At 40.0% G+C, this 25,181-nt stretch overlaps 1 protein-coding gene across 7 annotated transcripts in view; it reads left to right on the forward strand.

The window, feature by feature from the left end:
• atrx (ATRX chromatin remodeler) overlaps nt 1-25,181 on the forward strand; it is a 207,289-nt gene that overhangs the window by 48,247 nt on the left and 133,861 nt on the right. For all 7 annotated transcript variants that reach the window (XM_086000336.1, XM_086000329.1, XM_086000312.1 and 4 more), the window contains 3 exons: nt 2,087-2,154; nt 5,446-8,351; nt 12,304-12,379. In XM_086000336.1, the coding sequence (XP_085856462.1) occupies nt 2,087-2,154; nt 5,446-8,351; nt 12,304-12,379 (3,050 nt within the window). The remainder of the gene's footprint in view (nt 1-2,086; nt 2,155-5,445; nt 8,352-12,303; nt 12,380-25,181) is intronic.

Consider the following 25,181-nt stretch of genomic DNA (forward strand, 5'->3'; position numbering starts at 1 on the left):
CATTTCTATAGGCCGGACAGAGCAAGCCTGATCAAGGCCACCCGCCCCTTCGAGCGCTTGAGCATCGATTTTAAGGGGCCCCTCCCGTCCTCTGACCGTAATGTGTACTTCCTCAACATTATTGATGAGTACTCCCGTTTCCCCTTTGCCTTCCCCTGCCCAGACATGACCAGTACCACGGTCATCAAATGCCTGAACGACCTCTTCGCCTTGTTCGGGTTCCCGAACTATATACATAGCGACCGGGGCTCATCCTTCATGAGCGAGGAACTTCGCCAGTTCCTACTAGCGAGAGGTATTGCTGCAAGCAGGACCACCAGCTACAACCCCCGAGGGAACGGCCAGGTGGAAAGAGAGAACGCGACAGTCTGGAAGGCCGTTCTCTTAGCCTTAAAGTCTAAGGGCCTCCCAACCTCTCGCTGGCAGGAAGTCCTCCCGGCAGCGCTGCATTCCATCCGGTCACTACTTTGCACTGCCATTAACGCCACCCCCCCCATGAACGAATGTTTGTTTTTCCCAGGAAGTCGACTACGGGAACCTCGCTACCAACATGGCTGACTTCTCCGGGGCCCGTCTTGCTGCGGAAGCACGTGAGGGCCCATAAAACGGACCCCCTGGTCGAGAGGGTGGACCTCCTGCACGCCAACCCCCAGTACGCCTATGTGGCATACCCAGACGGGCGGGAGGACACGGTGTCCTTACGAGACCTCGCACCCTCGGGCATCCCTGAGACACCACCGTTGCCCCCCACCACTCCCCCAAATCCAGCCCCGGTAGACAGCATGCCGGAACCCCATGAGCCTTCGCCAACCACGCAGACACCAGCCTTAACTTCGAATACTACACCTCTGCCGCCGCTGCTGCGCTGATCAGAAAGGCTTACGAGGCCTCCGGATAGACTGACATACCCGAACTGGTAGTACACTTCACCCCGCCGGACTCAAATTTAAACAAGGGGTGAATGTGGTAAACCACTTTTATCGTTACACTATGGTTATCACTGTTTATATCGTTACACTATGGTTATCACTGTTTACACTGTTGTATCACTACACAAGGTTACCTCTTGCCACGCTGTTATACCTGGGCTGACCACAGCTGACTCCGCCCATGGCTCCGCCTGCTTGCCCAGGTATAAAGGTGGTCGACTGGCTGGTATTCCTCCTTGTTGGATCAGATCACCCACGAGGGTGGGCTCTGTTATTTAGCCAATAAAAACCTATAGTTACTAACTTAACTCGTCGCTTTTCATGAACTGAATTGATAGGTATATCAATTATCAACGTTGCTTTTCAGTATTTTTTTAATTAAAAGATGCAGGAAAAAAATTATTCAGCAGCAAGGGATCCAAAGGCCCAGTCAGGGTAATTGTATCTGGCTGGGACAGGAGGCTGAATCATTATTATTCAAGACTTAAAAGACAGGTTAAAACCTGTAGCTGCAGGTCAACTATTTAATTGCAAGGAGAGGCTAGTGGGTAGGAACTAGCTGTATCTCGGAGGGAGGTTGCAGTGTTGGCTGCATCTAGGGCTAAGGAGGCTCTGAAGCTGTATTGTGATTGTGCTATGGGGATCTAGAGCTTCTGAAACTCTTATCTGGGGGTGGAGGTAGACCTGCTGGCATGACCTGGAATGTGACTGCTAATGGCTGCACAATTAGTAATGGAAAATCCTATTGAGAGGGCACCTGGAAGTATGACGGGAAATGATGACCAAATGCTGACATTTCAACATAGGAGATGGTTGCCGGTCTCTAAAATGGAGCATTCAATGAATGTACTGTTTTTTAATATATTGTATATAGATATATTTTAATGAATCTCCCCATGCCTTGTTCACTGTTAAATCTGTGAAAATGGTATGCCTTTTAGAGGTGCTTGTTGTAACATGCCACTTTGGAGCAAATAAGAACAACTGGTGTTACGGTTACCATGTTACACGTTGATTTTAATATACTTGGGATATTACAGCATTACCAACTTAAGGATTTTAATATATTACAGATATATGGTTTATATTTGTGTGCATTACAGAAACCAGTTTAATGCACCCTTATTAATTCCTAATGTATTTCTCCTATTTTACAGAATTGTCATAAGTACTATATGAGTGATGACATTAGCCGAGATGCAGATGATATGGATGAGCAATGCAGGTGGGTAGTCTACTTTCTTGTCCCTTGAATTTGCATTTCGCTCCTATATACATGCCTAATATTTCAGCTGACAGGGTTGGGTTGATTGGGTGGCTTCTTGGTCTTCTATTTAAAAATTGGAAATAAAAAGCTGGTATCAGTAAAAGTGTTGTAAAACTCAAATGGTTCACTAACAGTGCCAGAAATGACACTTTTTTTGCTCCTCTAGACCTGACAAAATTTAAACCGCACAAATAAATATAAGCTCAAGTAGGACTGAGTTGCCTGAACCTTTTAAGGGTCAGATAGCTAGGGCTCAGGCTGCACATGGTTCACGTGTAATAGGTTGAACACTTGGGTGATGCAATTCTTGGACTTTAAAGGGAGGAAAGAGTGAGGCCGTTGTAGATCCTGGTAAAAGAGCTAAAGCAGGAAATGGAGTGATGCATCTTAATTTCAGCATTGTGAGGGTGCGAGGAGGAGAATGTAGTGTAGAATTACATGTATGCAAGAAGGGAGGAAAGGACAAACACTCCCCCTGGTGCAGTCGTATTTGTAAAATATGGGGAGGCAGAATGATTGCAAAAGATAAAGCTTGGAGTCTGCAATTAGCCGATGGATTGCTTATCAGACAGCAAACATTTTTTGTATCCTCTCTAGATATGGGAGCAGTTTTCAAATTTTGGGTGGGTTTTAACTGTTAGGTTAACGAGGGCTTGTCATTGAAAAAGAAAGTTGAACTTGGAAGAAGCTTTAGAAATGGCAAGCTCATGGGAGTTCATTTTGGGGTCAGAGGCGATTGACCAGGATTATGGAAAATGCCGGGCTACGGTTCGAATCATCAAAAGCAAGATATTAGCTGTAAAGTGAAGAAATGTCTGTTTAAAAATGGAAAGAAACGAGGTTTTTATTGTCCATTCAAAGATCATTAGCGGTTGAGATGTTGGTTGTGCAGTAAGAGGAATTGATGTGTGCACTGAGGCTATGTGGGCTTAAATGTTGAATATGGTGTGAAAACAAGAGGAGGAGACTGGTTAGGATTCAATGATTAGTGGAGCAGGTCATTAATATGAACAAAAATGGGGTGAGGGAAAAGCCCTGAGGACCCCTTAATTGGCAGGGGGGGGTCAAATGATGAGTTATTAACTACAGCACAGATGTAGAATCTGAAATGAAACATGGTTTGGCAGCAGATATGTGTTCAGAGGTGCACAGTTCCAGATCCATGGCACAGGAAACTTTGTGCTATCCGGAGGTGAGCTATCCGGCAATCTGGAGCCACCGGCAAAAATCAGCAGCCGTTTTTTATTCTTTTTGTTTGATTTTTTTTCTTTGTTTGAACAGTCAAGCTGTGCAAGGTCTGTAGCTATAGCAACAGCTTCAGCTACAGAGCTTTAGGGCCACACCTGAGTGTTTAGAAGCTGTTGCTAAGCAACAGTGTTTGTTGTCAAATACGGAGATAAGAATCTCCGTATCTCTCAACATTAACTCTGGAGAGTACGGCAGTTTTAAGGCAACGGCAGCAGCTTGGTCCCGTGGGTGCCGGATAGCACAAAGTTTCCTGTATTGTTAGCTGAATTTGTGTTTTAAAAATTGACCTTCCATAATGCTGTACCAGTCAATTGTACTAAAACTTGAGACCTAAACAAATTTCAACAGGGCTGTATGTCTGAAGCTAACAAGTTCCAGAGTGGAATTTTAATTTATGTTCCTTTTTTATTAAGGAGCTCAACCTGATGCCTTGTGGGTTTAGTGCAGTTCTAAGCCATACAGACCAGAAAATCTCCAGTTTGATCCCCCATTTTTTGGGGATGTAGCCAAGATGGGGAAAAAAATTAATCTTGGTTTTCCACCACTAATTGCTATCCATTGCCCCTCTGCTGGAAACTGTACTTGTGATGACTGGATTGGGGTTTGGCTGTGATGCCCTCGTGGTCAAATCTGCTGTTGCTGAACTCTCCAAGTTCAAACATGAGGAATGGCCACTTGTGTGTGCAGGGTTGCTGGAACCTCAGAAACCATGTCCCAACAAAAATCAGTATTTTCGGAAGAGGAGAGAATAAAATTGGTGGGGGGGGGGGGGGGTTGTGAAAGAGAGAGCATGAATCCTGCACGTCATTCCAGCTAGATTAAAATCAACCATAAGTTCTGAACCAGTAAAATGTGGAAAGATAATTTATGAAACCAGTTTTAATCCCTATTTTGAGCTTGTCAGGTAATATATATATTGCGTTGGTTTTTTTCGGGGCATTTTGGCTGAAATCACAGTAACCGGGGGCAAAAGATTGTGGGATTTTAAGCACAATTTCCGTTCAGTGCAACTCGCGTTTCTGTGATCTTTTGCGCTAGTTTTAAAGAAAAAAAATTGAGCTGGAAGCAAGTCCCACCCACAAAATAGGCCATGCTCCCAGGGTGAATTAATCACCATAGGGAATTTCCACTAATTGCGCTCGTTTGCAGGCCTTCAGGGAGGCTTTAAAAATGAAGCTGGATCTTTTGGGCGCAAGGACACTAGAAGGTACGTTTTAAAAGCTTTTAAATGTGATTTTTATTTTAATTTACTAAGAAACTGACTAATGTACCCCAATATAACTAGGAAATAGTTTTACATTTCGGTAATTTAAAACCGGGTTACTCAGATGGTGGATTGACACTGACTAAAAATGCATATTTTTTGTGATAAACCTGTTTTCAGCTGTTTTAATCAAATGTCACCAAGTTACCACTTAAAGATATGAAGGAAAATTTTTTGAAGTAGATTTTTTTTTTTTAATTAAGTGCATGCCCGATTACGCTGGTTCATGGCAGATTTTAGTGTTCAATATGCTAATGATTTGAGCGGAATCGCCGGGGCGGGGGGCATTTTTCAAAATGGACGTAATTTGCGCCGGATTCAGCAATTGCTCCCAAAGCGGAATATGTTTAAGGCTGTGCATGGCTGAGTTATATCAATGATATGATAACACTGATCTACGGCGAGCTGGACGCTGACGCATCTGTATCTTGGCACCCCACCCTTGTCACCAACAGTTTAAGGCAGGAGAGAGATTGAGAAGTTTTTAATGGGGCTTCAGTATCTAAATGCTTATTGTTAAATAGCTTCAAGAAGAAAAAGTTAACGGGTGCTATGTACTGAAGCTGCATGTTGATGACATGGGTATGGTCCCCAGACACACTGCTGTCCCTGTTGCAATTGTTAGCTTTGGTCCTCTACTGAAGAACTCTTTATTTCAAGTGTCAAGATTATTACTTTCCTGATGTGCAGCCTGTTTTTTTTATTCTACTCTTCACATTTGTTCTTCTATATTGCAGATGGTGTGCTGAAGGTGGAAATTTGATTTGTTGTGATTTTTGTCACAATGCATTTTGCAAAAGCTGCATCTTGCGAAACCTGGGTAGGAAGGAGCTATCCAATATTATGGATGAAAACAAAAAGTGGTACTGCTATGTGTGTAATCCAGAGCCTTTACTGGATTTGGTCACTGCTTGTGACAGTGTGTTTGAGTGCCTAGATCAGCTGTGGCAACAAAACAGAAAGAAGAAAGACTTCGATAAATTTAAACTGGACAGTGATAAATGCAAATCTCCGGGTCCTCATGACAGTGACAAGTCTGTAGATCATGAGTATAAAAGTACTCCAAAAAAAATTTCCAATAAAGATTGTAACGGACAGGAAAAAGATGCAGGTTCATTAAAAGCTCTTTCTCCAGGCTCTGGAAATTTTACATATTCTTATAAGGCATTAAAAGTACCAAAAGAACTTCTGAAGAAGGCTCGCAAACTTATTGATACAACAGCCAACTTTAATATTAGTTTTATTAATTTTTTAAAACAAAAAGACTTAAATGAGTCTGAGCCGAATGTAAACATGAGACAGTTGAAAGCTTTTAAGTCTGTGCTCGGAGATCTAAAGAAAGTCCATCTTGCAGTGGAAGAAATTTTAGATAAAGAGACTCGAGACTTGGAAATGGAACAAAATAAGAAACCTACTGAATCATTACAAGAGTGTGTTAACAAAGTTGAGGTACAGGATTCCACTAACAATGAGAATGATTTATTACCTGATGAGACAATTGCAGAAAACTCTGTTTCAGCTGAAGATCAATCTGATCAGGTGGAAGTGTCAGGCGTTTCAAGTGAACCAGACAAGGCTGCTGAAGAACAACAAATCATGTCAGTAGAACAAACTGATAAATTAATTCTGGATTCAAAAATGGTCAGCGCTGAAACTGACTCTGCCTCCAATGATGATCTGTTGGTCAAAAATGAAGAAGCTGATCCTGCTTGTGAAAGTACAGGCATCGAACTAGAATCCGAGATGGCAGAAGCAACATTGCTTAACAGTTTAGATGAAGCTCTGGATATGGGATCTGTTTCTTCACTGACTGAAGGTCTGTTTGAGGCAACTGACTCGTTGCTACCAGATCTGGATGCAGTGGATAATTCTGCAAGTAACAGCACAGTGCTTGATAATGCGTCAGCTAAGGCACCTGCTGAAAGTCAGAATTCTGGAAAATCCTCAGAGCTGGACTCTGATTCCAGTGTAAAATCTTCAATGAAGTGTGAACTTTCAATAAAATTGACCCCAGTTTCACTCAAGAGGTGTAAGAAAACTGCACATGGTGCATGTAAGAAAAAATTGTTCAAGAAGGGTAAAAGAGGTGATGCTGAAGCAATGGCTGGAGATGCTGCTGAAGCAGTGGCTGGAGAAGATGCTGAAGCAATGGCTGGAGATGATGCTGCTGAAGCGGTGGCTGGAGACGATGACGTGGTGGCTGGTGAAGATGAAGCGGTGGCTGGAGAAGATGCTGCTGAAGCAGTGGCTGACGAAGATGATGCTGAAGCAGTGGCTGGCGAAGGTGATGACGCGGTGGCTGGAGAAGATGATGCTGAAGCATCAGTGGATAATGGGAGTGATGGCGATGCCGCAGTAGATAATGGGAGTGATGGTGATGCCGCAGTAGATAATGGGAGTGATGGTGATGCCGCAGTAGATAATGGGAGTGATGAAAACAAAGGTGATGCCGCAGCGCGTGATGCAGAGAGTGCTGACGACAACAATGATGCGGGGGTTGGAGGTGATGGCAATGATGCGGGATCTGGAGATGGTAGCCATGATGATGCAGGGGATGGAGAAGGCATCAGTGCTGCAGAGGATTCAATTAAAGGCAAAAAAAGTGTGGAAAGACCTCAAAAGGGCAATGTAAAAATTTCAAAAAAGAGGAAGAAAAAATCTGATCAAGTAATTGAAGATGACCTTGAAAATGATCCTGCAAATGATGCATCAGTTCTGTCAGAGGACATTGATACCAGACGTTCACCTCGCATAAAAACTACACCTCTGAGGCGCCCTGGTGGGGCAGGAATTGTGAACTCCAGATCTGAAGAAGACACTGATAGTGGTGGTAAAAGACGTAGGAGACCGAAAAAGGGAACTAAAGACAAAGAGAAAGTAGACTCTTCAGGAAAAGTCAAGACTGGCCGATCAAAAACATCCAACAAAAATCTCAAGTCTGAGGTGCAAGAATCTGATCCTGATAAGTCAGATACACCACACAAAGCTGGTGTGCAAACTACCTCTGACTCCGATGAGATCCCTGAGGTATTGAAAAAGGCAGCAGTGAAGCATGAAAGTTCATCAGATGCAGATAACAAAGATAGTGATTCATCCCAAAAAATTATTAAAAGGACAAGTCTGTTTGGTCTGCGTAAGCGAATGCCACAGGCAAGTAAAACTGATAGTCTTAAACGGAAAAGAAAGTGCTCATCCTCGAGTTCAGATTTTGGTGGAAAGGAGAGAAAAAGAACCAGTAAAAGGATTAGTGTTGCTAACAAAAAAAGACAACATCGTTCAGACTCTTCCAACTATGACTCTGACCTAGAAAAGGAAATCAAGAACTTGAGTAAAATCGATACAGCTAAAAAATCATCTTCAAAGAAAGCAAAAAAACACGGAACCGAGGAGGATGGGGATGGTTCATCCAAAGATGACGAGAAAGTTACCACAAAATCTGCTAAGGAAAAAGCAGCAAAATTAAAACGGAAAAAACGAGCTGTGGAAAAAAAGCAAAGTTCTTCATCTTCGTCGGATGGAAATGAAGCTGAAGAAGAGGACAAGCAGGATTTGCCCGGAGAAGGAAGCAGTGATGAACAAAAGATAAAGCCTATCACGGAAAATATTGAGCTTGCTGCACGATCAGGTTTTTGCCAGTCATCAGGTTGGTGTACTTTTATTGTGATTATTGTTCTTGCATTTGTGTAGTTTTCTGTTTTCAAAGCATGGTATAAGTAGATCATACCTCTTACAAACTGAAATTGGTGTCTTTTAGCATAGCCCAGGCCTAACTATTGACCTCAATTGTGCTAAATTGTTGACTGAAGGACATGTAGGATACTATTACATTTCCTGTAAGTTGGAAAGTGAAAAATATTCACAATGCTGGACCAAAATTTATTTACAAATCTAATGGTTCACCCTAGCAGAAACCTGTCTCATTTGATAATTTGCAGTACGTACAGCTGAGATGAATGCATCTTTCTTCCAACTCCTCTTTGCAAACTTTTTTCAGAAATAGTCTTTGGTAAATATGTAATCTCTGCTTGTGGAACACTATCTCTCCTGAAACCAATGTTGCGGTGTGGATTAACAAAACTGCTAAATGCTGGCATAATCTGGAATTTTAAGGATCTTTCCCCTTGGAAGTTTTAAGTAGTTTCTTTGAAGATGGTATCATCTCCAAATTTTGATTACATTGAATATCATTGCTGCATTGGCTTGACAGTAGCACCAATCCTAAAACACAGTTTACAGTGGAGCTTCATTTGCTTTGCTAAATGTCTATATATTCCAGCAGTTCAGGGGTAGTTTTTTTTTTCCATTTCAAGGCATTTAAATAGTGTGGTGGGCGTTGTTGTAGTACCAGGAAAGTGTTATCCTATCCTATCCTACATCTAAAGGAAAACAATTGCATGCTACTGCTGGTTCGGTCATCTTTTTACAAACAAGAAATTTGACGAACAGGAAAAGACCCTGTGGTCCAGTCAGCTTGTCCCACACGATTATATCACAATATATACACACACCACCTCACCCCACCCAAAACTCATGAGAGAGAGACAGACAGAAAACCAGCTAAAAATCCAGGCTCATTTTGGGGGTGGTGGAAATATGGGAAATTCCTCTCCAGCCACCCCCCCCCCCCCCACCCCCAAACAATGATTGGCAATCAAAGCTAGTCCGGGAGATCAATCTGGCCCTGATAATTCTATGCAGTACCTATCTTTTGCAAGAGGTAATCTTTGCCCTAGCCAGAAACAGGTCTAGCTCTCGCTTGAAGGAATTCAACACATTGACATCCACCTCACGAGGCAGCAGCCTGTTCCAGAGGTCCACTTTTGTCTGGGGGGGAAAAGAACTACCTCCTGACAGCTAACGGAGGCCTGTTACAACTTAACATTGTGACCCCTGATCTATTTAATTGGAACAAACCGTCAACTTGAATCTTATAACCTCAATCAGTTAACCCCTAAGCCTACGCTTCTGTAAAGTGTAAAGTTCCAGCTCTTTAGTGGCCCTTCTCTGCACCCTTTCCAAAGCGCCTCTCACTCACCATGTGTGGAGACAAAAATTGAGCACAGTATTCTAACTGATGCCTGACTAAGGTCTTAAGGACAAAATAGTATGCTTTGTTCTTCAGTCAATTGTCCTATAAATGGGCCTCAGCTATTCACAATCTACATCAATGATTTGGATGAGGGCACCAAATGTAATATATCCAAGTTTGCTGATGGTATAAAACTGGGTGGGAATGTAAGTTCTGAGGATGATTCAAGGGGATATAGACAGGCTAAGTGAGTGGGCAAGAGCATGGCAAATGGAATATAATGTGGAGAAATGTGAAGTTAGCCACTTTGGTTGGGAAAAATAGAAAAGCAGAGCATTTTTTAAATGGAGATAGATTGGGAAATGTTGGTATTCAGAGGGACCTGGGTGTCCTTGTACACAAATCACTGAAAGTTAACATGCAGGTACAGCAAGCAATTAGGAAAGCAAATGGTATGTTGGCCTTTATTACAAGAGGATTTGAGTATAAGAGTAAAGACGTCTTACTGCCATTATAAACGGCCCTGGTGAGACCACACCTGGAATATTGTGTACAGTTTTGGTCTCCTTAACTAAGGAAGGATATACTTGTCATAGAGGGAGTGCAACGAAGGTTCACCAGACTGATTCCTGGGATGGGGGAATTGTCCTATGAAGAGAGATTGAGTAGACTAGGCCTGTATTCTCTAGAGTTTAGAAGAATGAGAGGTGATCTCATTGAAACATACAAGATTCTTACAGGGCTTGACAGGGTAGATGTAGGGAGGATGTTTCCCTTGGCTGGGGAGTCTAGAACCAGGAGTCACAGTCTCCGAATAAGGGGTCGGCCATTTAGGACTGAAATGAGGAGAAATTTCTTCACGAAGGGTGGTGAATCTTTGAAATTCTCTACCCCAGAGGGCTGTGAGCATATTCGCAACAGAGATCGATCGATTTTAGAATATTAAGGGAATTGAGGGATCTGGGGATAGTGCAGGGAAAGTGAAATGAGGTAGATCAGCCATGATCTTATTAAAGGGCAGAGCAGGCTCAAAGGGCCAAACGGCCTATTCCTGCTCCTATTTCTTATGTTATATTCTTAAATGTGCCCAGCACCCTATTTGTTCTAGCTATCACTTCACTGCATTGCTCATGAACCTTTAGAGATCTATGCATGAGAATGGCAGATTTTTTTTTTTTAACTTCACCTGCTTTAATGCTGTTCCCTGAAGGCTGTATGTGTGTTCTGCATTCACCCTACCCACATGCATAACACAGCACTTTTACAAATTAAACATAATTTGCTAGTCACAAGCCCAGCCCCCCAACACATCAAGATCTGCCTGAAGCCTTTGAGCATTGTCTATAGTTCTAACACTCACAGAAATCTTAGTATCATTTATAAAAATTGTAAATATCACCAATCCCTGCGAAACACCACTGGTCTCCAAACCGATCCAAATCCATCTATAACTACTTCCTGTCTACAGCTTTCCAGCCAGTTCTCAATCCAGCTCAATATATTACCACGAATACCAGAGGCTTCGATCTTGTAAAGAAGCCTCTTGTGCGGTACCTTGTCAAAAGCTTTTTGAAAGTCTTGTGTAGACAATGTCTACTGGGCTTCCCTCCTCCACCATCTTGGTGACTGCTTCAAATAATATAATCAAATTTCTAAGACATTACTTTTTTTGAAGCCATGTTGGGTGTCCTAAAAAAAACAATTCATTTTATTCTGCGTCGGTCTCATTACCACCCAGTAGAGTTAACCAATTAATCTGTTGATGTCATTTTTGTTAGTTGTTGGATTTGATCCTGTCTGGGGACTACCGCTTTGTCTAGAACTCCACCCTCGTATGACGAAGTGTTGGTCCAGTGACATTTTGTATAGTTAATGTGTACAACTGACTCATCACTATTAATGTTTTGTTAATTAACTATTCCGCAAGTAAGTTTCCTGTTCAACTGTTACTTTATATTACATATAAAAATGTGGCAGCTTCAGGGTGGTTCTTAGAACTTGCATAGCTTCAGCATTTGCCAATCTAACTCTGCTTTCAAATTAAAGGTTGCCAGATATAATTTTATTTTCCTTTTTTTTTGCAATAAAATCCTGATTACAATCCTTCCACTAATCTCTCACATGAATGTAAACTGAAAGAATATGATTTGAAGCAGAATGGCTTTACTGGCACCCAAGTAGTTTTGATATTTTGATTGTGTATGGGCTAAGCACACTCCAGTTATATTGTCCATTGTATATGCTGCTGGATCCCATTGCTCAAGTGCTATATCACACTCCAGTTGACTTCACAAGGTGAAGGGGGACAATATTGCTTGTATTAGGGAATAGATTCCCTAATTCTGACAGCTCGATTCGAGCATATAAAATGTGAAAAGAAGTTGAGGCATTTAGCTCTGTTTTAAGATTCTTGAATGGTAGTTTTCAGCCATGTTTTATGATTTTGTTTACTTAGCTATACAATTATGACTGCTTAGAAGTATTGTAAAAGTTAATGAAAGCACTAATAAATGAACTATAATTTTGTAGGGACTCGTAACTAAAATTTAGTTTTGTGTCTTTACAGGTGATGAAGCAGAGGGCAAATCAAAAAATGTCCCCCAGTGTGCCAGTGATGACTATGACGATGATCCTGAGAATAGGTAATAATTTCTACAGTGTGAACTTTACAAAGACTTGCATACGAGAAATGCATTTTGTGTAGTCACAAACATTTCTTTAAACAGTTAAACCCATTGTTGCTAACATTTGCTGCTTTACAGTATTTAGATTTTTTTGTAATATAAGCCTTGGATTCTGTTTGTAAAACATTTTAAATGGTTTCAAGCATTTTAATTTTCGCAATTTATGCAATAAACACAATTTTGCGAAAATACTTGGTCCCAAATTTTTGTTTGAAATTATACTTGGTTCAAAATATTAAGTGGAATTTTAATATTCCAAACTAAAGACGTCAGAGGTTGTCAAATGTCTAGTGTTAGTTGGTCATGTTAAATGGAATTTTATCTATAATGTCACCTCACTCTGGAAGTACCTGGGGAAGTTTTGTGGTTCAAAATTTAAGCACACCACAATAGAATATTTCTGCATTCAGTTTGTTCCAGCTTGTGATTAGATCTGCTTGCAAATCCAAAGGTAACTATGCCTGTAGAATTGGCCAACTTCAGCTAATTATTTAGAAGAGGGACTCTGGATCAGTGTTTCAATTGTGGGTTGGGACTTCTGTGGAGTAATTTTGATATGGAAGGGATGGGACTCAGGTGATGTGTTTAAGCTTAAACAATCTTGTATACATTTTAAAATGTTGGAATGTTAAATGAGCTTTCTATAAGGAAGGGTAGATTGAAAATCAAGGTGTTAGTTGCTAATTGGAATGAAGTTTTTAGTGAGATGCGTGGGTCTTAACGCAATCTATTAAAACTACATTTCTAATAACTGAAGTATATTTTATCCTAGGAACATAATTTTAGGAAAAAGTAATTACATACGAGCATACGAATTAGGAGCAGGAGTAGGCCACTTGGCCCCTCATGCCTGCTCCGCCATTCAATAAGATCATGGCTGATCTGATTACTCCACATTCCCGCCTACCCCTGATAACCTTTCACCCCCTTGCTTACCAAGAATCTATCTACCTCTGCCTTAAAAATATTCAAAGCCTCTGCTTCCACTGCCCTCTGAGGAAGAGAGTTCCAAAGACTCTCCCTCTGAGAAAAAATTTCTCCTCATCTGTCTTAAATGGGTGACCCCTTATTTTTAAACAGTGACCCCCCCAGTTCTAGATTCTCCCACAAGAGGAAACATCCTCTCCACATCCACCCTGTCAAGACCCTTCAGGATCTTGTATGTTTCAATCAAGTCATCTTCTAAACTCCAGTGTCCAACCTTTCCTCATAAGACAACCCGCCCATTCCAGGTATTAGTCTAGTAAACCTTCTCTGAACTGCTTCCAATGCATTTACATCCTTCCTTAAATAAGGAGACCAATACCGTACACAATACTCCAGATGTGGTCTCGCCAATGCTCTGCATAACCTCCCTACTTTTGTATTCAATTCCCCTCGCAATAAATGATAACATTCTATTAGCTTTCCTAATTACTTGCTGTACCTGCATACTAACCTTCTTTTGCGATTCATGCACTAGGACACCCAGATCCCTCTGCATCTCCGAGCTCTGCAATCTCTCACCATTTAGATAATATGCTTTTTTATTCTTCCTGCCAAAATGGACAATTTCACATTTTCCCACATTCTACTCCTTTGGGCCAACAAACTCCCCCCTTTTTTGGTTGCTGTCAACTCCAGGAATAATGCATATGCACTCTTAAGGAAAATATATATATATTTTAAGAGTATGTATATTTATGAAATCAGTAAACAGTTTGTTGCATGGTAGTTGCAGAGAAATGCATTTGTGGACTGGTGGTTTGCAGGGTGGGGGGGGGGGGGGGGCTGTTAATTTATGACTTCACTCTGGGGAGGGGGTCTACATCCTATGACTTCCAAAAATGGGTTCAGGACAGCCTGGTATTTCCTAAAATCCATTTGAAGTCCCTGCATCCTATCGTTATATGCCCCACATACTATGTTTCGCCCCCATTTTATGGATAGGATTGTGCTTCACTACGATGGGGTGGGGGGAGGTATATCGTCTTGCAGTTGGTGTAATTTGCGCTAGCTTGTATGTTGGCCAGGGGAGGGGGGAAATTGCTCCATATAGGATAGGCATGGGCTTGGATTTTGAGGATTGTCCTGCTCTTCCTGGCTTTCTGGATTGCTACACAGCATTGCTAAATGAAGGGGCAAGATCGGAACATGAGCAGCAGAATGCTCCTCAACAACCATCCCGCCATCATTCGTTGTCGTTCGCCTCGCCCCCACACCCCCCTCGGATGGGAGTAAATTTGTGAGGTGGCTGGGTTCTACGCTCCTAATTGCTCTCTGTTTTATATTTCAATAAACCACTGATCAATTTAAATCTTGAATAATTGACTTTACATTTGAGTTGCACTTTATCTCCAAACTAAACATATTAATGGATAATAGAGGAGTTGGGCTTCTAGTCTACAGGTAAAATGCTGTATTAATAACAATTATTTTTAGTTTATGGAAGTTTAAGCTTAATGGCATTTGTATATTCTACTGCAGGTAGTAGCTGTGAGGGTCTACTTCTGTAGTGCTCACCCTTCTGTTATACTGTCGGCCTGCCTAGGTCTTGTTTGCAGGCTCTATAACTTCCTGTGTTGTCCTTGATGTGGAAACTAGCATGGTACAGAGTGGGAATTTGTTGGGAGTGTAGGTGGGAGGGTGCAGGGTGTGTTGGCTCACATTGGAGTTTTGTGAGCATTACAGAGCCCTGGAGGTGGTGGAATTGATTGTGCTGGGTGAGGTACAGTAGCCTAGTGGTTATGGTAATAGACTAACAACTTGGAGGTCTTTCAGATCCCACCAAGGCAAGTTGTGCAACTGAGTTCAGTAAATCTGGTAACTTCTATAACTAACAGGAATTGGTTAGAAGCAAAAGTAACCCGTATAGTAGAAAGCACTGAATGAATACTTGTATCAATTGCATGCATACCCAGCATTATTGCAACTTCTTGTAAACTCAGCTGCATGTAGCCAGAAGACTTTTAAGTACAGGTAGACTATCCTTTATCCGAAAACCTCGGGACCAGCCGTGTTTCGGTTTTCGGAAAATTTCGGATTTCAGAAGGTATTTTATAAGACTGGGAAATTTGTCGGGGGTGGGGGTGGGGGTCGGCGTCGTGCGCACGACTTACGCTGAACGAAAAAACTTTCGGTTTTTAGAGGTTTTCGGTTTTCGGAAGTTCGGATAAAGGATAGTCTACCTGTACTAATATTTTTAACCAGAATTTAGAAAATTCAATGAAATCAATTGGAAAATTAAAATCCGAGCAATTCTGAGATTTCTGGAAAACGTTAAATGATGTTGGAAAAGGTTGAAGGAATCCAGTCTTCCCACCCTATTAACCTCATTTGTGGTTTATCCAGACACCACCTTAACGTTGCTGTTAGCAAATGTGGGCCTGCAAATTCATATGTAAATTTGAGACAGGCAATTATATTGCAGATGATGCAGACATTCACATTAGAATAAAATGTGTAACGCTTTACAATCTTTATTATTTTTAATCCTGAAATAATACACAGATTTGAATTCAGTGGTTATTGGTGTTTCATTGTATGCTACCGTATATGTGTGTAATGTATTAAGCACTACATTTTTGTGATTTGGAAATCACAGTAGCAAAATGGTGCCTAGGGTCATCAGGTTAAAATTATGCAGTCGTCTTTCAGTGGATGTGAAAATTAAAGCTATTTTCAGGCAGAGGGATGAGATTGGCCGCATTTGGAGCACCGAAAAGGAATTCAAGGGAGGATTTTGTAGAGCTGAGTTAAACCACATGAGTATAGTTCTACAGTCAAATGGGACAGACTAATTTTTATAATTAAAAATTAATGTTCAATCAACAACTGTTAATTACTAAATATTTCATGCAGACACGAGCAGCTGTGCCAAACCTATTTTTAATAAAATAATTGTTGACCAGATAACGCACGTTTTTTAAACATCTATTTTGTGACTTTAGACACTGAAGATGTCAGTGTTTTAATCTTTTTGCAGTTGGAACACTCCTGTGAAGCGCTTTGGGATATTTTACTACATTAAAGGTGCTATATAAATACAAGTGGTGTTGGAACTATTTCAGTACATGTTAACATGACGTTGTTGCTAGATCATATTTCCCACAATGTAATATGTAGTGTTGATGTCATTTTTCTGTTAACTATGTATTGCCAGACATTTTGGTACCTTGGATTTATTTTTAACTGCGCATAAAACATTTGCAGTGGAAAAACGTTGAGATGGTTGCCTTTAAAAAGGCAGATGTATTTTGTATTGCCCAGTGCTGCAGACTTTATTAAAGCTCTATCATTGTGTGTAGGGTGCAAAGACGCTGTTGGAATTTTTTTTCTTGTTCACAGAAGTGAATTGTCCACTCCAGTAAAGCAGTAACTAATGTAGAACTGGCTGTACACAGTACCTGCAAGTTCAACGATTGAAGCATCAGCCCTGCTCTAAGGTTGAATGAACAAACCTATTTTTTGGTTATCTTATGTAGAGATTTTCCAGTATTCAGCTGAATCACACCTGTGTCACTCACATGAAGCACTATGGAATATCAATTTTTTTAATTCACGATTCTGCTAATTCTCAACCTTTTACAGCATATCTAATGAATTAAAAATCTTCCAGAACATAAATAACTGAACTATCATTAATGTTTCTACTTGGACTTGACCAATAGTTGTAGCTTTCTAACGTCAAGCTGGAAAATGCGGTTCAAGTCACTTCTTCCTCCACTCTAATTGCTTTATTTTGCTGCGCCACAGACTAGGCTCAAAGATCAAAGGTATCTGTGTTCCATTTTTGAGTTATTTTTCTTGGGATAATGTTCAAAAGTTTTTAACAAAATAGATCAATTGGAAATTCAAAATAACTTTTGAAGTGTACCAACAGGGCACAATTTAGGGAATTAGACAAGCTCATGATTTTTTCAAAACATGTATTAAAGTGTCTCTACATCTGTGTTATGAGCATCCTACATTTTTAGTCGACAGCTCACACTAATTGTTCAGATTTTGGGACTGCTTGAATGTATGACAAATTTACTTTGTCCATTGTTCTAACTTGTATATAGGAAGTGAAAGGTCTTTTTTTCCCCCCAAGTTGAAAAGAAGCAAGACCAAGATGATTAGGTTTTTTTTTAATTAGTAAAAAGTTACTGTCCTTTTGCCATTTAAAGTGAAAATTGGATTGACACCAATGCAGCCCCTGAGCTGTTCAGGGTACACTTATTTGGCCAGCTGTGCCTTATTGTAGATGCCAATTCTTCCTCATTCATTCAACCTCTATGTACAGTACAGTGTTGCAATTCATTTTTAGCGGGGGAGGGGAGAGAATCGACTGGCTTTCTTTTAAGAGATGTTCTGCTTATAATAGGGTATGTGTATAGATACAAAGATAATTAAAATGTCTCCTTTTAGGTTCGTTTGTCCTGACAGCAGAAATCCTTAGTTTTTTTTTCTCCCCTAGCATGTGATGAGAATCTCTGTCATTGGCACTGAAAAGTCTTTTGGCTTCCATGAATGCAGTCTTAGACTTAGGCCAAAGCAGTTGTCTTCAATCATTAGAAACACTCAGCAGGTCAGGCAGCATCTGTGGAGAGAGAAACAAGAGTTAAAGTTTCAGGTCGATGTCTCAACCTGAAATGTTAACTCTGTTTCTCTCCACAGGTGCTGCCTGACCTGAGTATTTCCAGCATTTTCTGTTTTTTCAGATTTCCAACATTTGCAATATTTTGCTTTTGTTTTACCTTCAATCATTGCTGGTTCTAGACTTTAACAAAAATAGGCTCAGCATTGCATATGTATTTGGACTTAATGGCAGTGGACATTTTTCTAGCTGCTTGTGAAAGATTGTTTATAGGGCTCCTGCAACTGAAATTTCTTATCCACAGTGCTCAAGGCCATTTGCATTGTGATGGTCGAAAAGCACACATACATTGAATGGCCTTCGGCCGAAGCCACCATCTTCGCCCCTTCTGTTTGTGAATAATACCTCCCTTACAGGATTGGGAGGATGATCCACTTGCTGGGAATCCTAGTGCAAGAAGTGTATGAAACCTAAACCTTAAACAGGCTAGAATTATGATCAGTATAGTTGACTTTAAACAGATTAAATATTAAGTTCAGAGCCAAATGAGGACTAATTGCATGACTTTGGTCTGCTATCTCAGCAGGTAGGGCAGCGTTCATTTTCTTACCCTTTGCTTCGACAGAGTGCTGGTATGGTATTGGTACAGTTCAAATACTGTAGAATTCTCAACACTGGACCTTATGGATGAGCAGGATGAAGTAACTGACACCTTAAGTATAAGCAAAGTCCATCTGCATTAGTTGACTATCCATGTGGATGTGTTTCAGGTAATTATTGAAACCAGCCAAAGAAAACCTTCAAGGCAACTTCTCAGACCAACAGTTTTGTTCAGTAATTCCAAAGTAGAGTAGTGTCTCTGGACAGATTGTCTAGTCCTTCGAAAGCAAAGCTTCTCTCTGCATTTACCACTTCCCCTCACACCATTTAATGGGATGAGATGGCAGTCCATTGGCTGTTATTGGTGAGTATACAGTGGATCTTGGGCGTTACAACCAAGTACAATCCTATCCTTGGGCGTCAACACACTCACTTTCCAGCAAGGGTCATGTATTAGCAAATGGAAGCTGGAATGCTGGTTGATTTTTGGCATCTCCCAACCCTGTCCAAAACCCAAGGGTACGGAGGTCAATTGTAGTGACCAAACTGTAATAAAGGGATAGTGAAAAGTAAAGGCAGGGCTGCGAAGAGATGAAAGTAAGTTTGGAGTGAGGGAATGGTGGAAATAAATACTTTGCCTCCATTTCTACAGAGGAGATGGATATTGGAATCACCAGAGGCATACAGCAGTTAATGGATGGCACTACTTTTGTTTGATAATGCTCCTGTGAAGCACTGTGGGATGATTTACTTTGGTAAATGTGCAACATAAATACAAGTTGTTGAAATGATGTTCAAAGTTAGTCAGACTTAAGATCATTGGGACCTGATTGGTTTTTTTTAAATCCCAGGATTCTGAGGATAGCTAGGAAAGAAATCGAGGCTCTGACTAATTTTCCAAAATTCTATAAGGGTAAATTTGCCAGAGGACTAAAGGATGCCAAATGTGATTATCCTCCTTTTTAAAAATGGAGATGGGATAAGCCAGGAAGTCCTAGACTAATTATTCTTCAGTTTGAGAGACTAATGGAGTCTATAGTATAGGATTAAATCATTCAAGCACTTGGAGAGCGTTGAGTTAATCAGGACCATTCAATGGATTTAAAATGTTGGTTGTGCCATGGATGAGGGATTACAGTTATAAAGAAAGACTTATGAAATTGAGGCTTTTATTTGCTGAAGAATTGAGATGGTTGAGGGCTGATCGGTTTACCAGGCTTCAAGATTATGATGAGGAAAATACTGAAATTGTTTTCATTGGTCCGTAAGAGAGCACGCAAATTCAAGATAATCACAAAAACAATTAAAGAACATTAGAACAAATATTTTGCAGTGGTTGGATGCAGACTTCCCTGCTACAGACCAGTGATGAAATAGAATCTCTAAATTATTTTAAAAGGGAATTAGTTGCTGGAATATTAAAAGGGTTTAGGAATGAACAAAAGATTAGACATGGGGCCTATGTGGAGAAAAATTCCAGCATGGACTTGAGCTGACTGGCTTGTTTCTGCGCTGTGACATTCTATGGTTCATTGGCACCATAGCTGAGATCAGCAAAGACTGGTGATTGAAAATGCGACCGTATTAGCTTATATGGCTCAGTATTACATCAGTTGATGTATTTATCCACCGAGCTGTCACAAGAACTTGGGGAACTTCTAAAAGGGAAATGCTTCCACATGATGATTCCCTTGTTGCACTAGGGACTATATCCTATTTTATGTGGCTGTTGAAAGGTAGGCAAACTACATTTTGGTTTGCTATTCCTGTGTGCTTCATTTGTTCTGTGTGTTTTTAAAATTGAAGAAAATACAACAAAGGCAAGCATTTCAGACTAATGTTTTGTCAAAAGTCTTTAGAATAGAATCATTCATCCTTGGATGAATCTAGAATATGATTGCATGTTCACATTGGATTTTGTCCTTTCAACAGAATTTACCTTTTACTGTTATTTTCATTGTTTTAGAGGTGTATTTTTGTGATATGCCTAAAACTTAATCCAAGAATTTTGTTTTAGTGCAATTCAATGTAAGTTTCTAAATAGAGCTGTAGAATTTAAAAGGTTAACTAATCAAAATGTTGCACACTTGGATTTGCAATAAAGCAGCACCAATTTACCAAAAATTACATTTGCAAGTAAGCTATTGAAATAGGGCAGAGCTGTTTTACTATAATTGTTCTGACAATTTGATTTAAAAGAAATCACCAATATTCATACATAGAATATCATTAAGTATTGACAATATTTTAGAAAATCCAATCAATGTCAAAGTTTGAAGCTCTATTTTGAGGTTGGATACATTGCTGAAAACATGCCATTTTTTGTGGTTTTTAATTAGATGAATATTTTAAGTTATTTGAAACAAACTAGTTTAAAAATGAAACTACTTGTGATTTCAGTTTGTCATAATACCTTTAGTGTTGCGAGTACTCAAAAATCTGGTGCCTTGACTTATTACACAGTAGAGGAATTATTTTCTGTTACAGCTGTTGCCAGAGTTTATCGTGAGCTTATGATTTGGTTCCCCATTTTCATTTATGGGGAAATACGGTTTTCTTAACCTTTTGCCTTGCCTTGTGCAGACTGTTTTATTGTGCTCGAGTGTTCCTGACCTGTTGTCTTACATGGTGTTACTTGCAGATTAGATGTGTTAACTTGTGAATTGAATTGAATGCTTGTATTTGTTAGACCAAATATATCTCATCTTTTGTGTATTTGTATAAGTTTAAGATGAAAAAGCAATTGTCTTGTGAAATGGTGGTTCCATGGTAACCACAGGGAGCTACAGCACACTTTAAAATACAGAAAAGTGGTTGATTACCTTGAAGTTTTTTAATTTCTCGCCAACTCTGCATGAAATTAAAAGTTAGTCCTAAATTTTCATTGCAAATATTTTATGGAATGCAAGTTTTCCACAAGAGGCAGTTGAAAATTTGAAGTGTGTTTATAAAATGATTATCAAGTAATGCCAGTGAATTTCTTTTGCTTGCGTGATACTTAAATATTTCTGTATGTTGCACTATATATCTAAGGCTTAAATTGCATCCATTTTTTGTTTCCAAATTATTGTATTGAGGAAGGGTGGGTGGTTGAACATGATTGAGCCTGACTTGAACCAATTTCTTCTACAAACCTGAGGTTGTACCTACAGAAAATGGTTTCAGTTCAGCCTGTGTGTAAATGAGAATGCAGGACTTTGGCACCAGACTTGGCTGCTCCGATGTCCCCATAGAATTTGTAGAAAGAAATGTTCTCTGCTTCATCTATGGGTTACAGTTGTGTGTATTTTTGAAGTAATGTAGTTGAAAGGGGGAGGGAGCAACAATTCCATCATCTTGCACATTCAGCCTTTGTGCAATGAACTTGACAAAAGGAAACCCTTTATGGCAAGCTACGAAAAAGAATTTGTACAGAAACCACCAGGTCTTGAACACAGTACGCTACCTGAAGTACCAAATGAACCTGCAACCAAATGGTGGAAGACGATTGAATCAACTGACTGAACAGTGACGGCTAGCGTTTGTTGCCCAGTGTGTGCCTTGGATTGGGTTCTAAGCAGCTGATTAGTTGACTTGCTGAAGTGAAAGTTCCAGCTTCAGTCTGGTGGCCAGCTCAAGATTCGGTATGCTCCAGAAGACCCTGCACATCACCACACTTTAATACAGTGTAAGTATAGAAAGTGTAAGACAAAGGAAACGCAACTATTTATCTTCAGGTGAAAACGTGTGTTAAACAATCAGACCTATCTTTTGATATAAGATGTTGCATGCAATTATGTTTCTTGGTTTAACTATTGTTGGTGCAGTGATCAGAATTAAGTTCTGTATTTTTATGCAGTGAATCTTCTTCACACATCTCTAACTGTTTAGATATGAAATCCTTAATTCATATATCTAATTCTGCTAAAGTGTATAATGTGTCACATTTAGTAACAAAAATAGAGAATACTGGAAACACTCAGCAGATCACTCGAGAGGACAGGCAAGTTAACTTTTTGAGTGTCTACCTTTGGTTAGAAGTTCTGATTAAAGGCCACACCTGAAATGTTAACTGTCTATTCTCTCCACAGCTACTGCCTGGGTGTTTTCACCAGTTTTTATTGTTGTTCGCCAGCATTGCAGTTTTTTGCATTACTGAAGTTGGTTTCTTCACTTTAAAAACATCTAAGTGGCATTAAGATTTTGAACTGATTTACTTTCTTATTCTTGAAGAAAAACTTAGTTTACTTTAATAGCAAACTGCAAAAGTGCTTGAGATACTGGAATTATAATACAGAACTAAAAATGGAACTGATTATGCATAATTCATCACTAGTATTTCAGTAAAGCAAAATAGTGATCGTGAAATTCTCAGTGTCTACTTGAGCTTTCAAAAATACCCAGTGGCTGGAGAGAAAATTTGACTATATGGTTGCTGGTCTGTCTCTAATCATGGTGGGATCAATTTGAAGGATTAATTCACAGTATTGTACAAATAGCATATTGGTTTAAGTGTTTCCCCCCCCTGTAATGTATTACTGCTAATATGATTGACTGAATACAAACTCGCTGAGATTGAGGTAGTTCTGAATAATGGAGGCTGCAATGCAGGTGTTGAGCAAATTAAATAATTTGAGAGGAAATTCTCATCAGAATAAATGACCACAGCAAAAACTTAAACTTCATATAATTGGACGTTCCATCTCGCCATTGTTTGCGGTGACAATGGAAATGTCACTTAAGGGGTGACCAGAGGATATATTGGCTGAACGTACATAATTACTAGTACTGCGAGAATTCATGGGCATTATCAATTCAGTGCAGCAGAAGTAATGGATAGTTTGAAAAGTTAGAAGAGTTGACAAAGGGGGGAAAAGATGACAGTCAAGCAGAAGAAAAGTAGGTGCTCATCCCTGGATAGGGTTGAGTGAGAAATGTTGAGCTTGTGGTGGGAGGGTCAAAGTAGAATTGCCTCTGGATGAGAAGATGGAACAAAAGACAGTTGTCTGTTTAAGACGATGATTTAGCAGACCTCCATTGTATGTGAAGAGTGTGACTCTGCAGCTTACCTTCACATCATTGAATACATTTAATTGTAAGAATGTGTTAATGTAGCACCTGAAGCTGCAGTGATGTGTGGCCACATCTGATTATCTGCATGGTGAAAAACAGTAATTTTGTCTTTAATTTGGTGATGGAGGAGAGAAGGGAAATATTTGGCACAAAGACAAAAACCCATCATCTTGGAGGAAACTTGAACATTGGTGGTCCCTTTGAAGTCAAAGGAGATAGTATATCTAGTGCCATTTTTAGCCTAAGGCTGTAGCTATCAAAGGCAGGATGGTAGCTGCTGATTAGTCTTGCATGAAGGAACAATCTGAAGAATTGAAAAAGAAAACCGGTTTTCACTGCCCATTTCAGTGCTTGGGGAGATTGAGATATGATTCGTGCAGTGGGGAGGTGGGAGGCTGGAATGTGATCTGAAGGAAGTTGCTGAATGGAGTGGAATCATTGAGAGTGGCTAGGAAGAATTAGAGAGAGGATAACCTTGGAGACCTCTTGAATTAATGGCAGGGGGGACAAAGTTGAAAGAAAAGCCATCGGCAGCAGAGCAATTTGAAAGGGCGCTAGCTAGGTAGCCAAGTGCACAATTTTGTGGGAGGTCACGCATTAACTAGTTTGGAAATGAATGGTCTTCGATCCTGTCCAAGGCAATAATGGATGATTCACAAATGCTGAACTGAGTTAGAGATGTGTAACAGACCAGGTCACCATTGTAACAACCAGTGACTAAGGTCAGATTCTTCAATGTGATTTGAAAGTTAACACCAGTTTCTGTAACTTTAGAAATAACTGATACGTGGGCAATAGAATAGTAGTTAGAAGGGTAGGAGAGGTCACCATATTTAGGTTGAAAATGAGAAGATTTGCACAGAAGGATGAGTAGACCGGGGAAGAGATTCAATCGATCATCTGGTTTAATAGCACAAATATTGAGGGGCTTAGGAGTGTTGCCATCTTTACTAGAAGTTTGACTGCCTTCTGAGGCTCTTTAAGGATCCGACATAAGATGAGTTTATCTGAACACAATTTTTCTTTTTAACCAATTTTGATCTACATTATATTTCCTAACTGCTGTAGCTAATCAGTCCAGTTACTTAGTCGTTTCTTTTTACATTTAACTTTTTTGAACACTCCTGTCTTTTATTTGATATTTTGTTCATTGGCATGCAAATCTAAATGCAAGTAGCATTTTTTAAAATTATATACAATGAAAAATTGCTGATGCTTCAGAATTTCTCTTTTTTTTTTCTGTCCTATTCTTAGTTAACTATGTAAGCTCAGTTGAGATCACTCTTGCCTTGAAGCCAAGGTTGTGGGTTCAATGTTTTATTGACACCCTGCCTATTCAGGTGGATGTAAAAGATCCCACAGTACTAGTTAAAGAGCAGGGCGTTTTCTTGGCCAACATTTCTCCCTCAACCGGTGCCACCAAAAATAATTAACTGGCCAGTCATCTGATTTGCTGTTTGTGGGATCTTGCTATGTACAAATTGGGTGTCTTATTTTCCTACATGTGACGACATGTAAATAATTGGTTATGTAGTGTTTCGGGATGTCCTA

Source organism: Somniosus microcephalus, chromosome 1 (assembly GCF_052327205.1).
Source record: "Somniosus microcephalus isolate GS21.2 chromosome 1, FLI_Smic_1.0, whole genome shotgun sequence".
Lineage (NCBI taxonomy): Eukaryota > Metazoa > Chordata > Chondrichthyes > Squaliformes > Somniosidae > Somniosus > Somniosus microcephalus.